This window comes from Eschrichtius robustus, chromosome X (assembly GCF_028021215.1).
Source record: "Eschrichtius robustus isolate mEscRob2 chromosome X, mEscRob2.pri, whole genome shotgun sequence".
Lineage (NCBI taxonomy): Eukaryota > Metazoa > Chordata > Mammalia > Artiodactyla > Eschrichtiidae > Eschrichtius > Eschrichtius robustus.
This window is the reverse complement of record NC_090845.1, coordinates 45084482-45102838: the sequence shown is the minus strand read 5'-3', so window position 1 is coordinate 45102838 and position 18357 is coordinate 45084482. Positions and strand designations below refer to the sequence as shown.

Sequence of the window (18357 nt, the reverse complement as noted above, 5' to 3'; positions counted from 1 at the left end):
TCTAACTTGATTGTGGATGGATGTTGCAGGCTTTGAAGTCTTTGTTTGTTTTGTATCTAGGCTGTGAGGTCTCTAATCTTTTTGTCAATGTACATCCCAGGACTTGAGCCCTCTGATCTATTTGTGGGTCTATTCCCCTATATATGAGGACTGATTTCCACGTGCGATTTGTAGGTTTTGATGTGTCTGATCTGTTGGTGAATGTCCAAGGATGTGAAGTCTCTGAGGTGTTTGTGGGTGTATTTCCCAATATGTGATTTTTGGGGGGAGCTGTTTGTGGATGAGTATTCCAGAATGTGTGTCTCTCTCCACTTTGTGTGTTTATTTTGCTGATGTGAGGTCTCTGATCTGTTTGCCGTTGTCTTCCCAGAACCTCAGGTCACTGATATGCTTCTGGGTGTCTGTCTGAGGATGTGTTATCTGTATTCTCTTTGTGTGTAGTCACCGGATGTGAGGTCTCTGATTTGTTGTATGTTCCAGGATGCAAGGTTTGTAAATGGTTTGTGGGTGTTTTGCAGGATTTCATGTCTGTGATCTATTTGAGGGTGTGTGTCCTAGGATGCGAGGTTTCTGATCTGTTTCTTTCTTTCTTTCTTTGTTTTATTTTTATTTTTATTTTTTTGGCCACGCTACGCAGCTTGCGGGATCTTAGTTCCCCAACCGGGGATCGAACCTGGGCCCCGGCAGTGAAAGTGCCGAGTCCTAACCACTGGACTGCCAGGGGATTCCCTCTGATCTGTTTCTGTGTGTATTTCCCAGCATGTGAGGTCTGTGAACATTTTGTCGCTATATGTCCCAGTATGTGATAGCCCTGATATCTTCATGTGTATTGTCAAGCTTTTGAGGTCTCTGATTTGTTTCTTGCTGTTTGTTCCAGGATGTGAAATCCCAAACTGTTTGCTGGTATGTGTCCGAGGTTGTGTGACCTCTGATCTGCTTGTGGGCGAATGTCCCAGTGTTTGAGGTCTCTAATCTCTTTGTGGGTGAGTATTCCAGAATGTGTGTCTCTCTCCACTTTGCGTGTACATTTTGCTGTTTCCCAGGATTTTAAAGTATATTTCCTGGAATGTGCCTCTCTTTGGTCTTTTTTGATGTATGTCCCAGGGTGGGCAGTATCTGATCCCTTTGTGGGTGTACATTCCGTGGTGTATGCTCTCTGTCTGATGTTTTGTGTCTTAGGGTCTGAGGTCTCTGTTGTGATTGTGGGCATATGTCCCAAGACATAAGTTCTCTGACCTCTTTTAGGGTCTATGTCCCAGGATGAGAGGTCTTTCATCTAGTTCTGTGTGTATTTCCAGCTTGCAAGGTCTATTACCTGTCTGTGGGTGTATGTCCAAGGGTGTGAAGTCTCTGATCTATGTGGGGGTCCCTGTCCCCGGCTGTCACATTTGTTTGTGGGTGTACTTCAAGACGTGAGATACCTGATCCCTAGTGGTGGTGTGTCTCAGGATGTGAGGGTCTGTTTTTGTATGTCCGTCAACAGTGTGCGGTGTCTCACCTGTTTGGGACTCTGTGTCCCAGGTCACACGGTTTTGACCTGTCTTTCTTTGTCCCAGCATGTGAGGCCTCAGAGGTGTTTTGGGTTTGTGTCCCAGGATTTGAGTCTCTGGTCTCTTTGTGGGTGTGAGTCCCCGGTCCGTCCATTCTTTGGTGTAGTTCCCAGGATATGAATGCTCTGATCTGTTTGTTGGCATGTATCCCGGCATGCGACGTGTCTGTATTTTTATGTACAAATGTTGCAGGGATTGAGGTCTGTGATCTGTTTGTGGTTATATGTCCCTGGATGCTGTTTCTCTGAAACGTTTGTGAGTGTATATCTCAGCCTGTGTGGTTTTTGATCTTTTTGTGAGTATGTCACAGGATGTGAGGTCTGTTCTTTCGGGGCATGATTTCCTAGAATTTGAATTCTCTGAGCTGTTTGTGTGTGTGTGTGTGTGTGTGTGTCCCAGGGCGTGAGTTTCCTGATCTGTTTGGGTGTGTATGTCTCACGATTTGAGGTCTCTTGAGTTATTCAATGTTCTGCATCCAGCATATTTTCTTTGAATTATACTTTAGGGTCTATATCCTAAGTCTCAGAAGGATTTCTGAATCCTGGATTTGGGGGTTCTGAGCTTCTTCTGGTCTACATTCCAGGGGTGAGTTCACTGAGCTGTTTGGGTGACTGTCCTAGAGTCTGTGGTCCCTGAGCTCTTTTGGTTGGAGAGTTCCTTGACCTGTTTGGGACATATTTTCAGATGTGAAGTCTTCTTTTCAGGAGGCCTCAGTCCCAGGGTGTGAGCTATCCGACTCATTAGAGGTTTGTTCCAGGGTCAAGTTCTCTGAGCTTTTAATGGGGGCATGGGGCAGGTGGGTGCCGGTTAGTGAGTTTTCTGAGCTATTTGGAGGTCTTTATTCGGTGTGTGAAATCTCTCAACTCTGTGGTGGTCTCTGTGCAGAGCATGATGTCTCTGAACTCCTTAGAAGTCTCTCTTTTCAGGGGTGAGGTGGCTGAACTGTTTGGGTGTCACCCCTCTGATCCGTTTTGAGCCCGTGTCCCAGGGAGTGAGCTCTCTCTGATGTTGGGGGTTTTGTCTTTGGGTGTGATTTTTCGGGGCAGTTTCAGGATCTGCTTCCAGAGTTTGAGGTCTTTCTGCTGAGGTCTTTCTACTGTTTCAGACCTCTGTGTCCCAGAGTGTGAGATCTCTGATCTCTGTATCCCTTGATATTGAGGTCCCTAACTGTTGGGGTATGTTTCCAAGGGTGAGGTAGCTCCTGTTGGGGGAGTCTCTGTCCCAGGATGTGAGGCCTCTGACTTACTAGGGGGTCTGTTTCCAGGGTTTGAGGTCTCTGAGCAGTTTGGGGTTCTGTCACCAGTTTATGATGTCTCTTGGGTGTTTGGGGGTCCGTGTCCAGGTTGTTATGTTTCTGAGCTGTGTAGGGGTCTGTCTCCTAGGTGTAAGGTTTGTTAACTCTGAGCATTTTGGTGTTGTATGTCTGACATGTGAGGTCTCTGGCCTGTTTGTGGGTCTACTTTCCAGGTTATGCGGTTAATGAACTCTTTGGGGGTTTCTGTCCCAGAATGTGAGGTGCTTGTGTGTGGGCACACGTAGCCAGGATATGCTGTGTCTGAGCCGTTTTTGTGCCTCCATGATGCAAGGTCCCCAAGCTGTTGTGGGTCTGTGTCCCAGTTATGAGGTCTCTCTGCCATTTGTGGCAGACTTTGCCCAGGTTTGTGAGGTTTCTGGGCTGTTTGGTGATCTGTGTCCATAAAGGTCAGGTATCTGAAATCTTTCTGGATACGGGTACAAAGTGCAAGTTCCCTGAGTGGTTTTGAGGTCTGAGTCCAAGGTGTGCTATTTCTCAGTCATTTGGAGGTCTGTGTTTATTGCTGGGGATGTTAGCCTAGGATGTGAGGTTTCTAAGCTGTTTGGGGTCTGTGTCCAGGACGTGTGACCTCAGAGTTATCTGGGGTCTGTATCACAGGACCTGAAGTCTAGAAGCTGTGTAAAGGATCCACGTCCAGATTTTCAGATCTCTGAGCTCTTCTGTGAAGTAGAATGTGAGGCCTTTGAGCTGTTTGGGGATCTGCCTCAGTGTTTGAAGGCTCTGAGCTATTTGGGGGAAATCTGTGTTCAGTACGTGACATCTCTGAACAGGAATCTGTCGAGAGTGTGAGGTTGCTGAGCTGGTTTAGGTCCCGTGTCCCAGCGGATGTGATTTTGGTGCTGTCTAGCATCATGTTCGTGTTGTGAGGTCTCTGAGCTGTCTGGTGGTCTGAGAAGAGGGTTTGAGGTCTCTGAACCGTTTCTCCATCTTTACCCCAGTTTGTAAGTTCTCCAAGAAGTTGGTGGGTCTTTATCCCCAGCTGTGAAGTCTTTGAGCTTTGTGGGGGCCTGTAGTCAGATTTTCAGGCCTCTGAACTCTTTGGGTATGTGGGTTGCAAAGTGTGAGGTCTCTGAAATGCTTGGTAGTCTTTCCTAGGATGCCCTGACTCTGAACTGTTTAGGGGTCTGTGTCAGAAGGTGTGAGGTCTCTGAGCCATGTATAGATCTGTTTCCCAGGGTCGGAATTCTCTGAACTGCGTCTGTTTCTGGGCTCTGAGATCTCTAAGCTCTTTGGGGTATGTGTCCGAGACTTGAGTCTGAGTTGTTTGCGGCACTGTGTTCTAGGGAGCAAGGCCTCTGGGGTGTTTGTTTAGTGCTCTGTGTTCCAGGGTGTCTCAGCAACTTGGGGGTCCATGTCTAAGGTATGAGGTTTTGGAATAACTTAGGGATCTGTGTTCAGAGTATGAAGTCTCTCGGGTGTTTGGGCAGTCCATGTCCGGGGTGTCACATCTCAGCTGTTTTGGGGGGGGTTATCTGAGGCTGTGAGGCCTCTGGGCAGTTTGGGACTCGATGATCAGGGTGTGAAGGCTCCAAACAGCTTGGGGCGCAGTATTCCAGATTGTGAGGTATTTGAGATGTTTGTGCATCTCTAGCCCACGAATCCGACGCAGGGCATGAGGCAGCATCTGAGGTCTCAGAGTTCTTTGGAAGTCTGTGTCCCCTGGCTTCAGTGCAGCCTCAGTGATGTGGGGTTTGTGTCCAGGTATGAGATCGCTGGGCTGTAGGGAGATGCATGTCCCAGGGTGTGAGGTCCCTGAGGTTTGGGGTCAATATCCAGGGTATAAGGTCTATGAGCTGTTTGGAGGCCCATGCCCTAGTTGCCCTGAGGTCTCTGAGCTGTTGAGGATTCTGTCACCTGTGTGTGAGGTCTTTGAAATATTTGGGTATCTATCTGTGTCACAGCATGTGCGGTCTCTGAGCAAAACCAAAGGGCACTGGCTCACGTTCAGGTTGAGGGATGGTAAGAACAAGGACATATACTTGAAACACCATCTCGTTGTGATCTGCTTTATACCCTGGCACATATAGGTGCTCAATAAATATTTGCAGAAAAACCTTCCCCCAGCACACACAAACTTCTCTCTTTGAATGTAGTAGGCAGGCTTTGGGCTCAAAACTTTGAAGAGCAGGGAGGATCCAGCTAGAATTGTGTCATATTTCTGTATCGCCACTGTATTTATTTCTCTGGGTTTTGTTTATGGCCAGTGATCATGGTTTGTCCATTTAAACAGCAATGGATTTCGTTTGCTTTTCAGTGCATTATAAAATTTAAGGATAAAGCAAGCTTATTTTAGGTTAGGATGTTACGTAGACGACGGTGCAAGTGGTGCACTGTGGGGAGTGTTAGTCAAATGGCTGAGGTTGGAGGACCGCGTTCCTGGGCGCCCCCCGGCTCCCAGCCTCTCATGTCCCCAACCCCCACCTACACAAGGTCTTCAATCCTCACACCTTGGTTTGTTCAGTCAATAATTTGTTTTATTGATGCCCATCCCAGGCTGGGTAGGACTGAGGGATATACAAGAGGAGAATCAGATTCAGTCCATGCCTGAAGGTCAGTCTGGGGTGGGGAGCACGGACACACAGACGGACATACAAACGGACACACAGATGTGGCATCTGGTGGCAGGGCACAGTCTCACGTAGGGACACTCTACGCATAGGTAGTCAGGGAAGGCTTCTTAGAGAAGACCTCACAGGGGAAGCAAGGGGCGAGGCAGCCATCAGAGCCTTCGCCTTTTGTACATTTATGGGCAGGTAACTTTTGAGACCATTGGACCCAAGGCGAGCACAAAGGGCCAGGGCTGGGAGGCAGCAGAGGCTCCCCTCGCCTCACCACACCCTCGTGGGTAAGCCATCCCCACCCCCATTCTTGGCCTGTGCTTTGCCTTCGGCCACATGGGCCCGTTCCTGGGATCCACCTCCATAGTTTCCAAGGCTTCCCTGAGACAATCCACGTGGACCAGGTGCTCTGCCCAGTGCCTGGCACCTCATCAGCACCCCATCAATGCACATTTTGTCCTAAGTGCTATCTACAGCCTAGCCAGGTCTCAGTTCCAGCTCTGGGTACTCCCAGCAGTCGTTGCACCCCAGGTTAGAGCTCCCAGCACCCTTTGAGCTCCTGAGAGCCCTGGGCACCTTCTATGTACTCCCAAAGGCAGAGCCCAGTCCCAGCCCACCTTAAGGGCTGGGAAAGTCTGGACTGCCTTTCACTGGCCAGCGGGCCATGGGCATCCACTGTCCTTCCAGTGGCATGTGGGTGTCCACGTCTCAGACGCGTAGCCCTTAAAGAGAGACCCTACGGCTCTTAGGCCGACACTAGGAGCATGCAAGCATGAGCAGGAACCGGCTTCAGACCCCAGCCTTGGAGACCCCCTTTCTTTCACTAGCACGTTTCTGTGGTAGGGGAGACGAGTGGGCTGGGAACCCCGGGCTCTGGTATCAGCCTGTCCTGGGGCTGCTTCCCCACACCCTTGGGGCAGTGGGGAGAGGGCCTGCAGCAGACCCTTCAAGCTCCAGGCAGAAGCAGGTGCAAAAACAAACGTCTTTCTATTCTGGGTCTGCACTGGGGCTCAGCCCTTGGACCTCCTTGCTAGGCAATGAATCCCAACTGCAGAAAGTCCTGGTGCTGAAAAATCAATTCCGAAGGTGGGCAGGGGTAAGTGCAACCCACGGATGGGGCTGGGACAGGGAGAGGGGACTCCTGGAGTCTGTCCTCCCCAGGGCCCCGCAGCCCCGAGCATGGGGCAGGTGGGGGCAGGCGGAGGCAGGCAGGAGGCCCTGGCAGTCGTTCCTCGACAGGAGGGCAGCAGTGGGTGGGTGGGGTAGGCATATTTAGGCCCCCATGGTCAGTCTGGCCTCAGACTTCAAAGGGCTAGAAGAGGTATTTGCGGCAGGATTCAGTCCCACACTTGCATTCAATACGGACCCGCTTCTTGGGGGAGCCGGGGAGCCCGGCCAGGCCAAAGTTGGAGTCCATGCGGGTGCTCTCCATGTCCACGGGGTCCACTGTGGAGTCATAGCCGGGGGTGGGGGGGTACTTGTTAGATAGAAGGCCTAGATGAAGTTGTCCCACTGCCCTTCTTTTTACCACGGGACCCAGGGATCTTAGGGGCTGGGAGCAGGTCTGAGATCTGGGTCAGGAATGGGTCATGGGTTGGTGGTTTCAGGCAAGGGCCAGGGCTTAGCACTAGAGGGGTGTTCAGGTATTAGGAAGATGGCCAGGGATTGGGGGTTCTTGGGGGGGGTCAGGGAGTTGTCAGGGGCAACCAAGAGGGTTGTGTCAGGCAGGGGTCAGGAATGGAGGGTCACCTGGGCATCCAGAGGGGCATCTGAACTCTCCTGCCAAAGATCCCCCCTCGAGTGTCTCAGAGGTGGCTAGTTGGTCAAGAAGGGGACTGGTTGGAGGCCACAAGGGTGTCCAGAGGCTTAGAATGAGGAAGGCCAAAGGGGGTTAGGAGCGGGGAGGGTTGGGGGACTGGGGAAATTCAGACAAGATTGGAGTCAGGAGGAGTGTCATAACTCTTGAGCCAAATATCCTCCCCCAGGAGCCCTGGGAGAAGGTGGTATGAGGGTCTCAGAATTGGGGTCCAGTGGCTGGGAATGAAGGGACCCCCAAAGGGTAGGCAGGGGTCCAGGAGTCCAGATATGAGACTGGGAGTAAGAGCATCTTAAAGCTCCTTGGGGAGGGGTCCTTGTGCCCCACGTCATCGTGTGTCCCTGCCCGCGGTCCCCTGCCACCCCCACCTTGCATGTTGTAATCGAAGGTAAGCTCCTCGCCTGCCCGGATGGTTCTTGTGGCAAAGAAAGCGATGCGGGGCAGCCGCTCATCAAGGTTGTCTATGAAGACGTTGTACACCTGGAGGTTGGGGTCACACTGGGCAAAAAAGAACAGTGGGAGGGTGAGGAGGGGCCCCAGCCTGCTCCTCCCGACCCCCCGCCCGCCTGCGGGGTACCCACACTGTGGTTGACAAAATGGGAGATGTTGCCGTAATAGGCGGCGTCCACGGTGTACACGTCCTCCACGTAGTCCAGGTCGAAGAGGTAGGTGGCGCCCTGGCGGTCGTAGATCTGGCCCCGCCGCTCTGCCTCCTCTGAGGTAATGATCTGAGGAGAAGGCCACGGGGGAGGGGAGGTTGGCCAAGAAGGTTCAGGAAAGCCAGCACAGCTCCCGACCCCCTAGCGTGGCCCCCCTGGAGGAGAACAAGGGAGTAAGGAGGCACCCGCACCCTGCGGCTGGCTCAGCGGGGCTGGACGGCGTGGACACATGCGAGGCAGTGCCACACAGGGTGTGTCAGCCCTTCTCAGGCCTCTGGAGGGCACAGGGAGTCTCAACGGGAGGCGGAGGGTGGCCACAAGGTCCAGGAGTGACAGACAGAGGTCCCCACAGTGAGAGACCCATAGTAGGACATAGTGAGGGGACCCAGATCAAGGGCGAGGAAGAAAAAGACCCAGTGCTCAACAGAGAGGGGTGGGGAGAGTGGGGGTGAGAGAGGCTGACTGATCCAGGGCGAGAGAGCCTGAGGCACTGCAGGACCCAGCACTAGAGAACCGAGCCAGTGCAGGGTGGTGCAGACAGCAAAAGGAACACGGAGTGTAAGCTGAAGAGAGAGGCCTGGGAAAAGGGAGACTGAATGAATGAGAAAGGGACTCAGAAGAGAGAGCTAGAGGCAGAGAGTTAGAAACACAGACAGAATCTTAATGCAAAAGATCCAGGTCCAGAAAAAAGGCCCAAGACCCCAAGGAGTCTGAGATCACAAAAAAGAGACCAAGGCCAAAAACTCAGAGATGGAAGAGGAAAGAAAGGGGACCAGAGCACAGAGCAGAACACCTCGCTCAGCCCTGACACCGCGCACTGCCAACCACTGGTGTTTAAGACAGCAGTAGGCATCTCCTCCTCCCCAGATGGGTTCCCATCTGTCCTAGTAACTGGACCATTATCCTAGCCCAGCCTGTCCTTGCCTCCCAAGTGCTGGTGATGGATTCCTCACCCCAGCCCCTGCCACACCCCATCCCTCCTCTCCATCCCTCATGTCCCCTCTTCTGGGCCCATGCCTCTGGGAGAGGTCCCACGGTAGCCAAGATTGCCCCCTCCTCAGCCTGGGTGCCCCTAGAACAGGGCCGGCCTCGTTCTCCACTCCCGGGTTTCTGCCCGGCCCTCAGACACAAGTGCCAGCACAGTACACAGCAGACACGCAGCAGATGCCCGTTACTTGTATCCTGCTTTCTAGCTCGGAGACCTGACCTCTGTCCAGCAGTGGTCCTATAGGCAACTCAGGCACTCTCTTCTCGCCACACCCCTTATTCCTTCTCCCTTCATCAGAGACCCACTGCCCACCACCACCCTCCTGCCACACTGGGCGTAAGCCCGAGACCCACCCGGGCCTCCTTCCTTGCTCATCCTCACGCCAGCCAGTGACCTTGCTCTTCCTACTTCCGGTCTTGACCAGCCTCCGTTTTCTCTAGCCTCCTCCCTGCCTCCTCCACCATCACCTCCAGCCTCTGCTCCGTGCTGAATGCCGATCAAAAACCCCCTTAGAAGACCAAGGCCTATCCCTCAGGCCACACTGCTCACTGCCCCATACTCCAGCTCCGTTCCTTGAGGAACCTGGCTCCCCCATACCCCCAATTTTTGTTTGTTTTTTCACTCATTCATTCAGTGGATTTTCATGAGGCCTACCCTGTGCCTGGTCCCAGTACTCAGGGGTTACAGTTGGGTGGGGCAGACACAGGAACCAGGCTTGGTCCTGGCCCTCAGGGGTCAATTTGGTGGGGAAGTCACAGAGACCAGGCCCAGTCTGGCCCTTGTGGGTCACAATCTGGTAATATAGATGGACTCAGACACCCACAGTGCTTAGAGTTTGAGGGGCAGTGGAAAAGAGATACACCATCTAAAGCAAACTGCAGATCACGCAAGGGCTTTGACCAGATTGAAAAGTGGGGACTCTCCTGAGGGACAAAACAGGAGCCACAGAAGCATTTTGAGGAAGAGTACGTCAAGGTCAGTCTCCCTCCACCTCCCAGAGAACACATACTCTTCCTTGTGACATCAGCTCCAAAAGATGTCACTTCTCTGTGCAGCCTTCCTGAAGCTCCCAATCCCCACCCACCGCTGCCTTCAGAAGCCTGGGATCAAAGGACAGCCTCTCCTGGGCTCATGAGCATACTGGGTGGTGTCTGGGCCAGCTTTTCCCTTTGGGCCCCTCCCCAACCAGAGGGAATGCCCACCTCCTCCCCAGTCTCCATCTTCCTGCCTGTTCTGCCCCTACCTGCTCCCCCAGTCTCCCCAGGAGTGAGTCACACTGCAAACCCTGCAGGGCACAAACGGTTCCTTCTCTCTGTCTTCTTTTCAGTCCCACTCTGTAAGGGGTAGTCCACCCTGAAAACTTGAGGACAAATCAGTCCATGTCCCTGCTCCCCAGCAGTTCTCCGGAGTGACTGGGGAAGACAGATGGGCTAGAAGCTGGCAGCTGGGAAAGGGTTTTGATGGGAATGGGAACCAGAAGACTCGGAGTCCAGTTGCTGCTCTGCCCCGCCCCGGATATGGGATCCTGAATGTTCTCTCCCTGCCCCTGTTTCCTCAGCCAAACCCCCCTCCCAAATCCAAAAAACACTCCACCAGGTTTGGCAGCGTACCAATTTTAGACATTTGGGCCTTTTTTACCCACTTTACTAGCTTGGTGACTCTGAGCACTTTACTATACCTCTCTGGGCCTCAGTTTTCTCATCTGTCGAATGGAGATGACAATGACAATCATCCCAACCTGATAGGGGCTGTTGTCAAAATCCAACAAGATCAGAGATGTGAGAGGGGTTTCTGTTTGTTTTTTTGTTAGGAGTGGTTATGAGTACTGTAGCTTGTCAAAATCTAACAGGCTCCCTGATTTTGTGCACCCTTTCCCAAGAAAGGAAAAACTGCTGCTAATTAAATGATGATATGCCATCATTTAATTAAACTAAAGCGAGACTCACTTTCATTTCAGAGTTGTTAAAATATGAAGAAAGTGCATGTTTCAGAATTGATGAAACAGGCTGTGTTCTCTGCTGGGTGAGGGTGGGGATGTTCTGACAGAACGTGGAAGGGCAGCTCACGTGGAGGGACTGTCAGTGCAGAGGTGGAGAGTGAATGGGGGTCCAGATTGGAGGAGGACAGTGTGGTGAACGGGTCGGGGATATGCCCTTGATTACATAACACCCAGTAGGACAGCACCGCAGGGTCCCCAGAAACCGCCACGTTTACAGCGTGGAGGAGTAAGGACACTAAGGAAGAATGGTGGGAAAGTATTGGGCCCAGGGGACCTTGGGGTGCCAGTGAGCTGAAGACTCTTCCTCCTCCTCGCCTGTCAGGATTCTCCTGTGCTGTTGACAGCTCCTCCAAAGACTGTCAGTGCAGTGAAGCTAGGGATACCCCCTGCTCTGGACTTCCTCTAGGACTGCTGACTCCTGTGGGTGTGGCCACCTCATCCCCTGCACTGCTAACATAGCTCTGGGGTGTGACATCTCTTCCACACTGTCACTGTCCCTCTAAGGTCTGGACATCTCCACCAGAGTGTCAGGGCACTGAGGGTGTGGACACTTCCTCCAGGCTGTCAGAGTCTCTTAGGTGTAGACCTGAGCTCCTTCAGACTGTCACTATCCCTCTGGAGTGAGGACACTTCATCTTCCTGAGTGTCAGGGCAGTGTGGGTGTGGACACTTCCTAAGTCAGACCGCCAGGGTCCTTTGGAGAGCCTGCTCTCTTCCTCAGGTCACTCTGGGACGTGGACACCTCTTCCTACAGATTGTCAGGACCCCCCTTCTCTAGACTGTCAGGAACCCTCTGGGCTGTGGCCACCTCCTCCTTCCTCTAGACTGTCAGGTCCTTCAACATGTGGACGTTTCCTCCACCCGACCACCGGGCTTATCTGGGGCTTATCTCCTTGTCCAGACTGTCAGGGTCCTCTGCAGTGTGGACTGCTCTGCTTCTAGACGGCCTCTGCCCCGCCCCCAGCCCCAGGGGCTATGACCCTCTCTACTTTATAGTTCCTCAGAGCAGGAGCCTCTCCTCTTCATCAGTGTTATCACTACAGTGTGCACAGCCTCAGGTGTGCGTCCCTTAGGCCAATTCTGTCACTTCCCAGCCATGTCAAACCCCTAAGAGACCCACAGAAATACGGAGGTGTTTGCGGTTGTCATCGTGACAAGGCACACTCATGGATTTAAATGGTCAAGGTCCAGGGATGTTAAATGTTCCCCAATGCATGAGATGGTCCTACGTAACAAAGAACTGCCCCACTCCAAATGCCCACCACGTCCCACCTTAGAAGATGACACTTGCTGTTGCAGATACTTGCTACTTATTCACCCAAATCCCTTTTTGTTTTCCACTTGGGCATATGGCTGAATCACACTTGACAGCTGCTTTGCACTGAGGTAAGGCCAGTGACTCGGTTCCAGCCAGTACGTGCGGGCAGACATGATGTGCACCGCGTCTGGGCCTGGCCCCTTAGAAATCTCCCCTTCTGCACCCCCCCAGCCCACTTGCCAGGCCATGCTGAGGATCAGAGGCAACTCTAAGGCATGGCAAAGGCACAAGAGGGAAAGAACCTAGGTGGCCACGCCGTCGTGTGGAAGGATATGACCTAAATGCCCACACTGGAGGAGCAAACGGACTTACAGCGTGCAAAGCCATTAAGATGTGGGGCTTGTCTGGTCCAGCGGCTAGCCTGCTGGACACAGCCCGCCTTTCCCCAGTGTCCTGCGCGGCTAAAGGAGGAGGTAGCCAACCTCCCCAAGGCATGTCTACATCCTACTCCAGACTGTGTTCCTTTTGTGCAGATTAGTAAAAGGTGCTCCTTCCGGGTAGATACTGCTTGGTGATAAGCTGGACCCTCGTGAAATAAGAAGAGGAAGTACCTTTTCAGGTGACGCAACCCTGTGCAGACCACACGGCCTGTTAAAAGGAACGCCGCCTGGATTTCAGTTCCCGCTTTCCTCTTTGCTAGGTACCCTTATGAAGTCAGCCCAGTCTGGAGGTATTTCAACGTGCCTTTACCAGCTTGGAATACTCGCCCCTGCCAGGATGTCCCCCTCACACTCAGGTTCACCCCCTCAACACTTTTCCCACAGGGAAAGCAGGGAAGCTGCAGGCACACAGTGGGGAGAGCTGGGCGTGCACGGTGGGAACACACGTGGGGAGAGCTGCGCACACCCGCCCAGCCCCGTCTCCCTACCTCTCCCACGTACTCCATGACGAAGCTGTTCTTGCGGATCTTCTCCAGCGTGCGGACACCCCAGCCGCGTCCATCATCTGTGCGGAAGATGCAGAGGTCATAGCGGATGCCCTTCTGTACCACGCGGTTGGGGCAGTCATAGCCACAGCGGCAGCGGGAGTTGCACTCGTAGATGGGCAGCCCGGCTCGCAGGCGCACCTGGCCCTGGTCATTGTAGGCAAACTTGTGCAGCGACGCCCCAGGGCAACAGCCTCCAGCAGGTGCCCACAAACAGTCTTGGCACTCGCAGCCCACGGCCACCTGGTTGAGGGTGATGCCCTCACCGACACGGTACTCGTTGATGTACACGAAGGCCCGCGGGGGGCCGTCCAGGTCCACCTCGTTCTCCACGGTGATGCGTCCCAGGTGGCTGCGCTTGGCGTTGAGCTCCTGCTCCCAGCGCCGGAGCGCCCGCCTCTGCTTGGCCTTCTGCACCAGGTAGTTGGCCAGGCTTGGGTCCAGGTGCCGGGGTGGCTTTGACCGGTGGTGCCGCCGGAGCAGCTCCCTTTCCAAGTCCTTGTGAAACTGCTTGAGAATGCGCACACACTTGAGATTCTGCCGTGGCTCCCAGGTGCTCTCTGAGTCTGGGTACCCACGCCATTTTACCAGGTAATACTCCTGTTCCTGGGGGTGGGGTGGGGAGGGATGGGGTCACTGTAAGTGACAGATGAGACCCTTGGGCCAGCCCTCGTGAGACTTCCATCCCAATGCCTGTGGACAACACCCAAACTGTTCCCCCCGTTTCCTGGAATGACTCTGTGCAGTGGTTAAAAAGCATGGGCTCTAGAGTGAGGCTCACTGGGTTCAAATCCCTTGCTCCCGCTTACTATCTGTCTAAATCCCAACTTTTAATTTAATCTCCCAAACATATTCCCTCCTGCTAGCTGTTCAACCCAGCTCTCGAAGTCATTCTTAACTCCTTTTTCTCACACTCCCCACATCCACTCTCAGGAAATCCTGTCAGCCCCGCCTTCAAGCTACATCCAGAATCCTACACTTCAAACCTCTGTCACTGTCACCACCGTCATTGCTCACCTGGAGTGCAGCAGCAGCCTCACCTGTCCCCCTGCTTCCACCCTTGCCCCTACAGTCTGTTCTCCACACAGCAGCCAGAGGGATCTTTTCTTGCTGAGCGGCAGCTATAGGACAGAGTTTAACTACACAGATTCTACAACTAGACAAATCCTGAATCTGCTGATCCCTAGCAGTGTAAACTTAGGCAGTTATTTAACCTCGCTGGGCCTGTTTCTTCATCTGTAAATAAGAGAAAAAAAAAGCTGACATTTTTCTAGCATTCATTATGTAGCAGGTACTGTTCTAAGCAACTTACATGTATTATTATTATTTTTTTTAAAAAATATTTATTTATTTATTCATTTATTTTTGGCTGTGTTGGGTCTTCGTTTCTGTGCGAGGGCTTTCTCTAGTTGCGGCAAGCGGGGGCTACTCTTCGTCGCGGTGCGCGGGCTTCTCACTATCGCGGCCTCTCTTGTTGCGGAGAACAGGCTCCAGACGCGCAGGCTCAGTAATTGTAGCTCACGGGCCTAGTTGCTCCGTGGCATGTGGGATCTTCCCGGACCAGGGCTTGAACCCGTGTCCCCTGCATTGGCAGGCAGATTCTCAACCACTGCGCCACCAGGGAAGCCCCTTACGTGTATTATTAACTAATCTAACCCTCACAACTCTATATGAGGTAGATACTACTAATTATACCCATTTTATAGATGAGGAAAATTAAGTACAGAGAATTTGGGTAAGTATCTCGGGGTTACAGAGCCAGAATCTGAACCCAAGCATGCTGGCTCCAGGCTGCTCTCTTAACTATCCTGCCATTACCTCCTCTGGCAACAACAACAGTTCCCATTTTACAATGTTGTTGGCGGGATTAAATGAGTTTCTGAAAGGAAGTGCCTGGCACGAAAGTGCTCAAAACCATTAGCTGTCATTATCTCCACTCCTGGGCTCAACATCTCAATCTTTGCGATTGGTTTGTATTCCTAGGGAGGTGGGAGGAGAGATTTATCTGGGGATTCATTCTGGCTCCTGCCCCTCTCAGAAAGCCACTTAGTTTTCCCACCTGTAAAATGGAGATGATAAGAGGGCCTACTAATCCTATTTTTTTAAGATCAGAGAAAATTGCTTTTGGAAACAGATGTGGGTAATTGGGGGTAAGGGGGCAGGAAGCCAGCTTCCTTGAGTCACCCCTGCCCCGGCCATGGTCACCCCAGACTCACGCGGATCTTTTTGTAATCGCACAGGTACTCGACTTCAAAGTCATAGAGATTCCTCTTGGAGATGCCAAGGGCAGGGCAGGAGAGTTTGGCCAGGCGGCACAGGTCCTGTAGCTGATTCCAAGAAGACTTGCAACACACACTGCAGCCTAGAACAAAGGGGGCCAGAAGGAACTATTGCTGTGCATCCTGGCAAGGCCAGGGGTCAAAGAGGACCCCAAATCCTCCCTGGGACTTCCAAAGGACTACCTCAGAGTCAGTGAAATTTAATCCACAGGCCTTCCCAATGCTAAGACCCCTCTACAACAAAAACGTGCCACTCCCATCTACCCCAATGCTCACTGTCCAAGGCTTTCCCTGGGGCAGAAGACTTCCAAGTGGGATCTGCTGCATGGATTGTCCTAAAGGAATCTATTCCCAGAGCTTCCAGCTCCCTCTATACCATTCCTTAAACTGCCTGCAAACCTGCCTGAAGTTCAGGACCTAATCATCCTTCTCCCCACTTTGCAAAAGAAAGAGAACAACCCCCTCCATCTCAGTAGGGTGCATTTCCCCAAGGGGTGTGGGTAGGGATGGGATTAAAACCTCCAGGGCACCAAACAAAGGCGTAACTAGAAAGACTGGTCCATAATCCTTTATCTGAAGCTCCTGGGGCCAGATGTTTTGGAATCCAAATTTCTTTTTTGGATTTTACAAGTGCAGTTCTAGGTATATCCCATACATTCCCTAACACACCCCTACTGTGGTCAGGGACATCAAGCCATAATCAAATACATTAATAGTTCTGTAGCAAAAGTCTGAATTTTCACAAAAATAGGAGAAATAAAGCTGCGAGATAGTGGCACTGAACAGTCCCTCCATATAGCCTAGTTTTACCACTGAATGATACCAAATTTAAGTTTTCAGGGCTTTTTGGATTTCAGAATTATGAATAAGAGATTGTGGAGTGGTATTAGATTACAGGAAGCTTCCCCAAATGATTAGTGTAGGTGCTTTAAACCCACAAGGTATATTTTTTCACGCTGCATTTTGATTTTCTCTGTCTCATCCACATTTCTGTGAAGGGTAAAGCTGGCCCAAAGTGGTGTGCTCTGAATTCAAGAACAGACAGAACAATATAGGTTAGTTACAGTAATTATTTTAAATATACCTGGACTGTTTTGGGGGGCTACCAAAAGTTTTCAGGACACACATTTTTTTATTTAAAAAGGCTTCTTTTGGTTCAAGGCATATTCTTAACTACTGTGCTTTAGAAGCCATTTTATCAAATCATTTCACAAAACCCTTATTCCAAACATAGTCAGTCAGTCCTCATCCTGTTTCATCTTTTTAAAATGTTTAATATTTTCTACCTTCCATTACAAAAACCAAACATTTAAACTCATGATGAAATACTCTAGATGTCAACCTACAAATGTACAAGAGTTTTGCAAAATTATTACGTGTGCATTTCCCCCCCTCCACTTAGGCAGGCCTAGTGGAGACTCGGCCTGTACCCACGCCTTCCTTTCCCTGTGATGCCTCTCCCTTTCAAACCCTTAACTTGCTTTTGAAGCCCCGCTAACGTGGTCCCAACTCACATCAGCTGCTGTCTCCGCACTGACCACAGATGGACTCTCCTACCCTCAGAGCTCCCCCTCACACTTGTGGAACCCATCCTCCCCGCAGCTTCCCTCACCCAGAGGGGCCCACCTTCCCCAACACACTGAGTCACCCCTCCTTCCCCGCGCATGGGGGGAGTCCAGCTCTCCCATTAGGGAAGCCCCCTTCCCCTCTTCCTGGGCGAGCCCTCTCGGCCGCAAACCCCTCCCCCACCACGCTGCGAGGAAATACCCTCCCCCAGAAGGGTCCCCGTCCCCTAACTCCGAAAAGGAGGTCCGTCCCCTTCCCTCCCCTCCCCTTCCGGCGTCTCGCGTGGACACCAAGAGGGTAACGGTCACCGGCGGCCAATTTTCCCGCGCGCGGGCGCGGCCTCCCAGACGAACCCCCGCGCGTGCGCGCGCCGTCCGGTCGCGACCTGCGGCGCGCGCGCCCCTCCCGTGTCCCCACTTAGCCCCGTGCCCGCCGCGTTCCGAGGCACGCGCCCCCTCCCCTCAGCCCCGCCCAGCCCCGCGCGCCAGGCCCGCGCGCCTCGAGCTCCAGCCTTTCGGCGCCGAGCTTCCGGCTCCCGACCCCGTGGCCTCGGACGCCGGGGCCCCGAGCCAGCGACGCCACCCCTCCAGCCCACCCGGCCCGGCCAGCAGGCCCGCGTCGCTGCCGCCACTGCTTCACCTTTTAAATTTTCCGCCATCTTTCCCCACGGCTAACGACATTCGGGCCTAACCGGCCTCGCGAGAAGAGAGCTCGCGCGGGCGTGGCCGAGAACGCGCAGCCTATTGGCCGCGCCGCGCCTCGAGCAACGCCCGCGCGGACCAACCGGCTAGCCGTGACCGGACCCCTCCCCGCCACCCGTCTCGGTCCCGAAGGCGGGTGCTCGCCGGCGCTTTCCCAGAGTGCGTCTGGGCGGCGGCGGCGACAGCTGAGGTTGCTGGAGGCCCTGCCCGTAAGCCGGTCTGTCTGTCACGCTGTCAGCCAATCACGTTGTCAGCCAGCTGCACGGGGGGATTCTCCGTCCTGTCAGACCCCCAATTACCGCCGTCAGTCCGTCACCACATTTTAACCCCAAGCAGGCCGTGACTCCCCAGGTGGATTACCTCCACATACAGCTTGCTCAGGCAGTCACCCGACTCAGATCAGACAATCACCACGACCACTGTCTCATCAGACCTCCGGCCCCCATTCACGCTGCCAGTCTGTCAATAGCAGCATCCATTCGTGCCCTCGGGCCAGCTGCGAGGCCCTCAAGGCAGACACACGGCGCTGACAACAGCTACGCTGCTCGCTGCTCGGCAGGCAGCCTGTCATTCCCTTAGACTGTCCCTTCATCGCACCTACAGTCGGTCCAGCAACCGGGCTCTCTATCTACCCTGGCTCTGGGAGTAGCTTCGAATCCCCTGGGGAGAATCATCTCACCACC

General features: G+C 53.1%; 1 protein-coding gene across 1 annotated transcript; it reads right to left on the bottom strand.

Annotated features, from left to right (window-relative positions):
- Positions 1–5317: 5317 nt before the first annotated feature.
- SUV39H1 (SUV39H1 histone lysine methyltransferase) lies at positions 5318–17788 on the bottom strand. Its single transcript, XM_068533667.1, has 6 exons — positions 17613–17788; positions 15345–15490; positions 13072–13734; positions 7821–7967; positions 7608–7737; positions 5318–6869 (listed from the first exon to the last, which is right to left on the bottom strand). The coding sequence occupies exons 1-6, from the start codon at positions 17629–17631 to the stop codon at positions 6736–6738; spliced, it is 1239 nt and encodes a 412-aa protein (XP_068389768.1). The 5' UTR covers positions 17632–17788; the 3' UTR covers positions 5318–6735.
- Between the last annotated feature and the right edge of the window lie 569 nt (positions 17789–18357).

Excerpts from the sequence above, each read along its gene's own strand:
- SUV39H1 (XM_068533667.1), bottom strand. Across the intron at positions 7,968-13,071 it reads TCATGGAGTACGTGGGAGAG|ATCATTACCTCAGAGGAGGC; the intron begins GTAGGGAGACGG and ends CCTTCTCCTCAG. Across the intron at positions 6,870-7,607 it reads CTTCGATTACAACATGCAAG|TGGACCCCGTGGACATGGAG; the intron begins GTGGGGGTGGCA and ends ATGACTCCACAG.